The 10,452-nt window shown below is 41.0% G+C and overlaps 1 protein-coding gene across 2 annotated transcripts in view; it reads left to right on the top strand.

Annotated features, from left to right (window-relative positions):
• The window catches only part of fli1 (Fli-1 proto-oncogene, ETS transcription factor), a 28,481-nt gene extending 19,334 nt beyond the window's left edge, over nt 1-9,147 (top strand). For both annotated transcript variants that reach the window (XM_069147697.1, XM_069147698.1), the window contains exons 6-9: nt 4,018-4,077; nt 4,500-4,559; nt 5,222-5,269; nt 5,853-9,147. In XM_069147697.1, the coding sequence (XP_069003798.1) occupies nt 4,018-4,077; nt 4,500-4,559; nt 5,222-5,269; nt 5,853-6,382 (698 nt within the window). In that variant the 3' untranslated portion in view covers nt 6,383-9,147. The remainder of the gene's footprint in view (nt 1-4,017; nt 4,078-4,499; nt 4,560-5,221; nt 5,270-5,852) is intronic.
• The last annotated feature ends 1,305 nt before the right edge of the window (nt 9,148-10,452 follow it).

The following is a 10,452-nucleotide window of genomic DNA, read 5'->3' on the forward strand; positions in this document are numbered from 1 at the left end:
TATGTACAAACTGTCAAACATTTATGATTTTTCACTTTCAAAAGACAGTCAAAGAAAGATGAAATTCTTTCTTAAGAAGGTGAGCTAACAAAGGTGCTAAGGTGTTGTCTCCAGTTTTTTCCCCGATGGCTGTTTGTCCTGTCTCCTCGCTGTGTCTAACTCCTGTACTCTGCCATCATTCTCCTCCCCTTATGGCTCCTTCCTCACACAGATGGCTTTTAAAGCACCTGTATTATGGGTATTAAAAAAAGTTTACCCTGTCTGGGTCTCTCCCCTTGGCTCAGACTCTGGGTTAAAAACAGTCCACGGGCTCCACTCTCTCCTTCACCTCTCTTTCTCAGTCTGTCTCACCCTCTCTCTGCTCAGTTGCTCAGTTTCTCTCTCCCACTCTAGTCTCCTCTACTTCTTTTCTTCTTCACTCTTCTTCGGCTTCTTCTTCGTCTCTCGCTCTCTCCCTCTCTGTCTAGCACGTCGGGCCTTGTTTTGACTAACTGGTCCTGCAGTTGAAGTCTCCCAGGAGCGTGCACCACACCCCAGACCAGAGTGGAAACTGGCTCAAGTCTCAGTCAGAGCGAGGCCTGGAAAAATGAAGGCTGGAGGGGGGGGGGGTGAGGGGGTGGAGGGTGGTGGCGGCTCTGTGTGCACAAATTCGGGTCTGTGTTTGCGTGGTTGGCTTCCACGGCCGTACCCCCCACTCCCCGACCACTTAGGCATTGTACATTGTACGTTGCTGCTTCTTCCTTCTTCTGCACTTTCACTTCCACTTCCCTACCTTTCACTCAATCAAAAATGAAGGGACTGTTTTGGGCGAAGAGTTTGAATCGTGCACGTGTCTTGAGAATTTTGGGCTTTCTTATGTCCTCATTCTTGCTTGCATGTGGCTAAAGGGAAAATCGCTTTTTAATACTACCAACCACTCAGGGCGTCTTAAATGAGCCCATATAATAGGGTATCTCCTCCTGCCCATACCAGACAGTAGCTGGGTTTGCTGACATTGTTTTCTTTTCAAATTCCAAAGTTGTGTTTTGTCTGACTCTGACTTTTTTTTTTTTCATTATTTTTCTCTCTTTACTTTTTTCTTTCTCCTTCTGCATGCACTTACTCACTCTGTCTACATATCTGTCTCCTTCTCAGTCTCTCTCTCTCTGTGATTCTCTCTCTCTATCTCCCCCTCATTCGTCTCTGCTCCCCCCCCCCCACCATGTCCCTAACCCTTAGATGGAGGTAGCCCCGTTGTGTTTTTTTCAGGGTGGTGGAGAGTGGATGGTTGGGGGTGGGAGGGGGGGGACTGGCGGTGAGTAGAGGGGAAAAAAGGGCCAGTAAAACAAAGAGAGGTTGTCTGCAGGCGAAGCAGGCAGGAAACGCAAGTCTCCCAGGACTCTCCCCCAGTCACTGCTCCTTGGCTATCCTGCCGGCCCACACCAGATTGAACCTGACAGCCCCGCTGAGCCACGGCAGCCCGCTTGTTATTTGTCCCTCCTCTGCCTCTTTTTCTTTCTCTCGATTACGCGTCTCTTTTCTTTTATACGTTTGATCATATTCTAATTTATTCTTTTTTAGTTGGGAGCCCGCATCCTTCATTTTACTTTTTTCATGCTGTCACCGATACAGCCTGCCACTTTTTCTTCATTCACTCAATTCCTCTACTGATTCAGGGACCAGGAAAAAAAACCTCTCTCTTGCCTGCAGATAGGAATGACTCTTTTGCTGAGGCGTTAAAAGTTGAAAAGTTAGAAATTAGTAAAGAGACTGAGATTTCCCTGAGCAGCAGGACATTTTTCCAATGGAGAATATTCTGCGAGTAGAGAAAGATTAAAACAAAACATCTTCTGAGAGTAGCACAAGACGCATAACTGAATTCAAAGTGATTTATTTTTGCATTTTCAATGGTGGATTATGAAATGAGTTAAAAAAAAAAAGAAGAAAAAAAAAGACTTTGTTTTTATGGTTGCAGTGAGGTTGGAGTATCCATTTCAATTATGTCAAAAGGAGATATAATCATTGATGTGAAATATTTTGTTATTTCCTCTTTATTTGAATTAAAACTAAACTGTGAAGCTCTCCTGATCCACAGGAGGGCAGTGTTGTACAGTGTTTGGAAATGTTGGGCATGGAGTGGAAACTGATTTGGATCTGGTGTGGGCGTATGAGGTCATAAAGGTTAAGCTGGCACCCAAAGAAGTGAATATAATCACTTTCATGTGTTTCAGGCTCATTAAAAGTACTTGGCAAACTTATATTAAGTAACTGTTTAAGCGTGCTTTGTCCACAAAAGGCTTTAATTTCACACAAATGAATATAAATCAATGAAGTCAAGAATAATACAGGGAAATATGTATGTGAATTCAATAGTTTTTTGTTAGTGGTTGATATCTTATCAGCATCTGAATCAATGCACTAGACTAAACACATAAATATTCATGTCTGACAAACAAACACCTGCACACCAATCCACACAGAGAGTGCATTTGTAGTCTGACATCAGCCCACTCACTCACCTACAAAATGTTAAATCATGTTATTCTAATTATCTATTCAGGCTCATAATTAATCTTGCAGATCATACAATATATATGTTTAAGAAAAGGAGCTGATGCTCTATATTAGCCAGTTACCTGGGATCATCCTAACGGTCAATAGCGCCTAACTGGCTGATGAGTGCATCACTTCTGCATTTGTGTTCTGATCCACAAAGTGTTACTAAAAGTAACTCTTGAGTCTAAAAGAAGTTAGAGGTCATTCAGAGGACTACTAAATAATGGATTTCCTGGTAAAACTGGTGCCGCATGTAGAACTACCCTATTAAAGTATGATATATCAGGTTGTGTGTATTAAACAATGCCACCCATACCAATAGGGTCAACTCTACCCCTTTTTGTGAGCACAGGAATTGTCTTGTGAATAGATCTTAATGCAAATTCTAGGCCAGGAGCTTTTATTGACCTTTAGGAGAGGTCCTAGTGGTAAGGTAACATCCACTGTGAGTACATAGGTCACGGTTTTGAACCTTTCAATTTGGTCACTTAGCCTGTTTCTCAAAAATTCAGCCTGCCTTGATGGGAAATGGATTTGCCTGCTGCCCTTCTAACAGCTTGTTGAACCGATCGACGACCTCTTTGTCGTCACCATTACACTGTCTATCTGCTGCTCTCTGGGAGCAACACTGCTGACAAAAAGATTTGCAGCTCATGATAACACTGAATAGCGTGTTGGGCGCAACAGAGAGTAAAGCGTATCTTGCCACAGTACGCATTATATTTCCCTGCTGTCTGACAACTGTTTAAGCTGTTTTAGCTCTTAATAATACAACCCATCAAGGGCGCTGGCCAGGTGCACTTTGAGTATACCTGGGCGGGTTTTTTTTTTAGACATTGCCAGGGGAACGATACAGCTTCTGTTTTATCTGCTTTTGTCAGTGATTGATTGCTACTGGAAGCTGTCCAGATTCACACTCGGTCAGGTTTGAACAGCAGACACACACACAGCAGGTAGAACTCATCCAAACTGGGCCAATTTGGCTGTTTGTCAAGGTTTCATGAAAGCCGCTCCTGTGGGGAGATGGGATGAGGCTGGATATTATGTGCATGTATTGTCTTTATGTGTGTGAGTGAGTCCCTGTTGTACGTTAATTTGCATCAGCCTTTTTATTTGTGGTCAGGGTGTTGCAAGCTGCTCAACCAACTGTACTCTCTGTCAAAGATTGTGCCATCGACACTTTACCCATCACAACGAGCCAAACAAAACCACATCACCATGTCCAGATTTCCTGTGAAGAATATCTTTACCCATGTTTTGATTGATTTATTTGACACTGGGCTTCTGTAACTGTTGCATTCTGGCGATTGGCTTGCCCTGAACGAGACGAAACCCCTACCGTATGGACTAAATATGCAGCACTCTCACAACTCAAGATTCCTTGAGCACTTAAGTGCATCCACTGGCATTTTACAAGTTGTACATATTTCTCTGTGAACTATTCTTTTTAAATACACTCAAACTTTCCTCTCTCTTCGTCAGACCCCTCATATGATGTTGTACGGCGGACAGGATGGTCCAACAACATGCACAGTGGCAAAGGTGAGGACGCAAAAATACACAGAGAGCCTTTTACATTTTTTGACTGGACAGTGCTGGTAACCTCCTGAGAGGGTGGGGTGTGATTTTACATCTCACCTGACGGGGGGGGTACCTCATTACTTGGTACGCCGAAAAAGTTAAAACCACCAAATCATTTCAAAAATACTGCTCGACCAAAGTCTGCTGCACAATCGGGGCCGTTCCAACATCCACAGAGTCTAGATGAGTGGGACAGACTCCTAAAGATTACACAGGCTGAAGAAGTCAGTCCAGCCACCAGCCACTGCCTTGTTTACTTTGGACCTCTGCTGGCATGCCTTCAAGATGTGTAGCTTTGTTTATCTGTCGCCACCCCACTGATGTTTTCTCTGAACCTCTTTATGTCTCTCTCACTTGTCCTCTCTCTCTCTCTCTCTCTGCAGGCTCACCAGTGGTTACTCAAAATGTGACCAAGTCCGCCGAGCAGCCCAGAGCTCAGCCAGGTAACGGCTTACGCGGTATCTTTTCTCGGTCTATGTAATCACAGCACAGACTCAAAGCTAATTCATTATTGCGGATATTAGCTTCCTTTTGGTTGTCTTGACAGAGGTTTCTTTTTCTTCTTTTTGTTGATAGTTGATGCAGTCGAGCTTAATTACTCTTTGTTCATAATAGGATTGTAATCTCGATTGAAACATCCAGGAATTTCAGCTCTTTGTATTTGGTTGCCAGATCGATTCTAGTGAAGCTTCTTTTAGAACAATTGACTAATGCAGCTTAACCCCAAGCAGAGTGTTTACTCCTCTTTTTTTTCTTTGCCTCTCAACCACACATTTATTAACACGTGTAATTGGTTTTCTGGTCACTTCATTATTTAGAGGGTGTGCAGAATACAATAATCCAAACAACCTAGTGAAAAACTTAACAACATAAAACGATTCATTTTGACAGCATTTAGCATATTTAGTTTCATTTACTTCATATGACGTGAGATTGTGCTAAAAGGTTCTAAGAAGAACTTGATTTGCATTGAATTAAGTCATGAACTGTTCTGCTCAGGGACATGTGCGGTCAGTCTTCAATAGTAATTACCACAGGCAACATATTGTCATGTCACCACAGCAATCATTATGTAGACTAACAAAGCGCTCCTTTTTGTCCACAGATCCGTATCAGATTCTGGGCCCCACCAGTAGTCGCCTAGCCAACCCAGGTAAGATTCGCAGCACAGTCAGGTATCTGATTGTTCTAAGCTCCTTTTCCACTCCAGGTACAGGGTCTACTCCAGTTGATTCTATTTCCTTTTGGTACCAGCTACTTTTCTGAATTGCGTTTTCCACTGCAGATGGTACCCCCTCAATGCAACTTTGTTACTATAATGACACCACATAAAACTACCATGACATAATTTTCCATACGATACACACCCTCACTGACTGAAACGTCTGCACCTCCTTGATTAACCACGATGTGGTTTCACGGGTTGCCATTAATTGAATAGTCCAGTAAAATGAAAAATTCAGCTGCAATAGTATCTTGGCTATTCAATAGCGGCTGCTTTAAACAGGATGTCCCGTATCCCAAATGCAGTGAGGGAGTGATTGCCAATCAGTGGTCTGCAATGTTTTCTGGCCACCGTTTAAAATTAGCTCAGGTTGCTTGGTACCAAAAAAAAAAAAACAACAGAAAAGGCGAACGCTGTGAAGTCGAGCTGGTACCAGCAGTGGAAAAGGGGCTTTAGTTGGATGCGAAAGCATCTGTGCCTGATCAAGAACTGTATTTGTGTCAATTATCAGGTTCAGGTCAGATCCAACTGTGGCAGTTCCTCCTGGAGCTCCTGTCTGACAGCGCCAACGCAGGCTGCATCACTTGGGAGGGCACCAATGGCGAGTTTAAGATGACAGATCCGGATGAGGTGGCGCGGCGCTGGGGCGAGCGTAAGAGCAAGCCTAACATGAACTACGACAAGCTGAGCCGTGCACTGCGCTACTACTATGACAAAAACATCATGACCAAGGTGCACGGAAAACGCTACGCCTACAAGTTCGACTTCCATGGCATCGCTCAGGCACTGCAGCCGCACCCTACCGAGTCCTCTATGTATAAGTACCCCTCGGACCTAGCCTACGTGCCTTCCTACCATGCCCACCAGCAGAAGGTCAACTTTGTATCCCCACACCCTCCGTCCATGCCAGTCACTTCCTCCAATTTCTTTGGACCCACTGCTCAGTACTGGAGCTCACCCACTGCAGGCATCTACCCCAACCCAAATGTTCCCCGCCATCCTAACACTCATGTGCCATCCCACCTGGGCAGTTACTATTAAAACAACCCTTCATGACCATTCACCGCCCTTAAAAACCTCCTCTTGCCCAAAAAGGAAGACCATAATTGCTGACCTGCACTCCAAATGATGCCGACTGAATTGATAGAGGAATATTGTCCTCTGAATAAATTTTACCCCTGAATGAAGGATAATTAAATTGAAGGAGTTTTTTTGTATAATTCTATAAACAACTGGATTCTATGGTCCAAAATGGAATACTACTTACTTTTACAAGACTAGAAAACTGTTTTTTTTTTTTTTATGTTTCATGGACGTGCGTCTGAGTTTCCTGTGCCTTTCTTTCCAGTTCTCTTGAAAGCTCCACCTACAAGCCAGTAGGTCTCCCTTCTAAAACCTTCCCAAACCAAAGCCTGAAGACAGCAGACAAACCCAAATCTGTCTGTCTCCTCGTCCCACTACAATACCAGACATGGGCCTATTACTTATGGGTCTCAATCTACACCCTTCGCAGTACATTATGTACATTGTGTTTTAAAGTATTTGCCTTTTCTGCTCGTCTAAAGAAATGTTGGGGTTTCTTATTCCCACCACAGCTAGCCTTGTCTTTCTTCTGTCTACTTCTCTGTTCATCTGCATCTTTTTATGTGTGTGTGGAGAGTCGTCTGGAATTCGCTGGACAAGAAAGAGCTCTCAACGAGATGGACTTTTCTCAGCACTGAATGAAATTTGGCAACTGGAATATGCCATTCAATATGCCATTTAAATTATCCTCCAAACTGGAAGGCTAGAGAAGAGTTTAATGCCGTAGAAGGAAGCGCTGTATGTTTTGCTGTCCTGGGTCAACTCAGTTGCTTAAAATGTTTTCTGTGTGTTTTGTGTGGAGTTCAAGGAGGGGCCGATGTGTACAGTTGACTCGATTGTGCTGGGGAAGCTAAGTCAAGATATAATTGCGGTAATTTTCAACAATAATTCAACCCAGGTCAGATGTTTTCAGTGGGCCACACACTTGGCTGTTAAATGTTTGCCATGTTGCTGCCTTTCAGCCATGCTGTTTCCAGATGTTTTGTTGCTCGACCATGTCAGTATTAATGTGAATGTCTTCTGGTTTGTGAAACACGCGTAAAAGGGATACCCTTTAGCAAAATCAAAATTTGTCAGATGTATTCATTTTGTAAAAAACATTTAACGAAGAAATTAATTCTTTCACACTTCGGCTCATGAATCAAACACATGAAAGTGCCTTTTTGCAGATGTGATTATGTAGATGTGCCGATATTATCTACTGTTGTCTAGTGGATGTTTTTTGTCTATCCAAAATGCCTTGAGTGTTCATCCAGTTTTAAGATGTGCTATAATGAGAATCAAAGCCCTAACCCTGACAGAGTTAGTGCCGAGGTTTAACTGCTGATTCATACCATATCTTGTCTATTAATCAGAGATGAGACAGCACTACACCTTAAAATGCATACAATAGATTATCTTGCCAAAAATCTGACAACTTTTGATTTTGAAGTGCACTCTGACAATAATGGCTGCCATGGTGTCTCTTTCTTCTTTGTATAGGCCAGTCAGGACCGTACAGGTCAGCACAGAGAAGTGACTTGGCAGTAAGTCATGTTAATAGACAGTCAAGTTGCATTTTTACCAGGGCTGGATCCTAGTTTGAGAGCAGCATGTGTGTTTGAATGTTAGTTTCTCACTGATCTTAAAGCCCAGCAAAATGCACATGAATCTCAAGTCAGGATTTCCTCATCAACATGTAACAGTATGTCAATACATATCCATCTTCAGGTGTTCAAAGCTGTTAATATCAAAAGTATTCTTTTCGAGTAACTGAAAATGGACACTTGAAAATAAATTACTTTGGACTAAGTAGTTTATCAGAGAACAAAACCAATAAAATATGACGAGATGAAACAAAGAAATCCTCAGATTCGCAAACGCTGTGCGTTTGTCAGACCTATTTTTTATTATTTTATAAGCATCAGTCAACTAGGCATTAAAGCAACTTACTGTATAAATTATGCAGAGTTATTTTCATATGTGACACAGTATAAAAAGTCAAGAGAATTAATACGAGTTGACCTCGGTCAAAAATGCAAGCCTTTTAAGTCCATTTCTGCTAAGTAGTTTGTTGAGCATTTTAAGCGTTTTTATATCTGTACATTTGGGCAATACATTTTAACATTTTAGTTTTCTTGTTATTGTTATTATTTCTGAAATTTGGTTGTAACATCCCAAGGGCCTTTCAGTGTTAAAGATATTTTCTTTGTATTCCTAAAACCACAAATGCCTGCTTGAATCATAATCCAATAGCCAGGGTTTCTTTTACTCTCTATGCAACATGTGGTAATGATGGATCGCTTCCATCCTCGATCACTTCATGCCAAATAGTCCTGGAATTGGTAGCTTTTCCTGTGCATTAAAGATTTTCAGGTATTTTATGCAAAATAATACCAACAGTATTAATATCCACAACCAGCTTCTCTTGAAGATTTATAGCTTTAAAAGAACAAATTAAAAGGGAACATATAATTTGTACCATAAAGAAATTATTCAAATGTACCCTTGAAAGTTCATGTTTCACAAGCATTATCAATTAAAAGGGATCTGTGCTACTTCATATATGCAATGTATTTTGGATATCAAATATATAAATATATATATATGTGTGTATAATTTTACAATTAACCAGTGTATTATTATTATTATTATTGTCATTCCTGCAATGTCTGAAGTAATACCTTTTGAAAAAGGGATTTTGTATAGGAAAATGTGACAAAATAAATGTTTTTACCTCTTGAGTAATCTCCCATTGCCTGTGGCTTCACCTGAATGTCAGGACAGCTGAAAACAAAGAACACAGAAACCAGATCTACATTAATATAGTAGAACTATCCTGGTAGTGACTTACACATTTGCACAACACTTGTCTCTGTTGTGTCAAGTTTTAAAATTAATCAGCCTAAAGTTGGTGTCAACTCATTACACATTTTCAATGTATATTATTCCCACTTGTTTCTTTAGGGCAGCAGTATTGTGTTACATTTGTTTATTCCATAGAAAAACATTGAAGCCTCGTGATAAACAGCTTTCCTGCTCTTTCTGTGTCCACATCAGTTATGCATCAGACTACAATCACTTCTAACAATACTAACACGTAATATTTCTGTACTGACACTGAAGTGTGCCTTTTTTTTTTTTTTAGAAACACGTGTTTCGCTCAGAGAAACCAACCCTGCATCATGTCAAAGCGTTTTATACACCCATCAGTCCCCTACAGGATACCATGTCACTGTCGTGTTTTGCCTCGCCATTGTGTGAAAAGTAAGAACGACATGGTTAGATTGAGAAAAAGATCATAATTTGGGTTCAAATGAGTAATTAAATAGCGTTTGTCATATGAGTTACTTAACCAACATTATGTAAGTTAAATATATTCCTCTAAGTTAATTACTTACGTTACTAAAAATAAATCCACGTTACCTTTTATTTTTACATGCACTCAAGCACCGGTCTCCCAAATTAAATTTCTGTCTTTTGTCACATCTCCTCCTTCTTTAACCCTGGTCATACATGTGTATTTTTCACACCTAGGTGAGGCAAAACGTGACACTGACAAAGTATTCTCTAGTAGACTGACGAGTGTTTTTCACGCTTTGGCGTGACATGGGGCTGAAGATAAAATAGATGCTATTGTTTATAGGCAACTTTATTCTTATGATCCTCTTGTTATCTAATTGTAACAGAATTAATTTTCAGGCACTACCAAAATATTGTGTCTTATTAAAGAGAACTGAATTCCCTCAGTTACAAATGCAGTTTCATACAAAAGCTCCGCTCTAAATCCAACCTTCCTGAGGGTTGTAATGATCTGTTTTTGGTGAAGACTTGATTCAATATTCAGGTCATTTTAGAGGTTATAGTTCATGGTGCTGATGAAATGTAAGGCTTAATACTTGTGTCACACTTGTAGATATTTCTGATTTGTTGTCCACCCTGTTCACCATGGACTAATGAGGTTAAACAGCTGGCTGTACCTGATAAACTAGCAACAGAGTTAAATGGGACAGTAAGGAAACTGGCTACTTTTTCTTGATGCCAGCTTT

The sequence above is a fragment of the Embiotoca jacksoni genome, unplaced genomic scaffold, assembly GCF_022577435.1.
Source record: "Embiotoca jacksoni isolate LCO1_2020_lvr unplaced genomic scaffold, fEmbJac1.0.p SCAF_14, whole genome shotgun sequence".
In the NCBI taxonomy this organism is placed as follows: Eukaryota; Metazoa; Chordata; class Actinopteri; family Embiotocidae; genus Embiotoca; species Embiotoca jacksoni.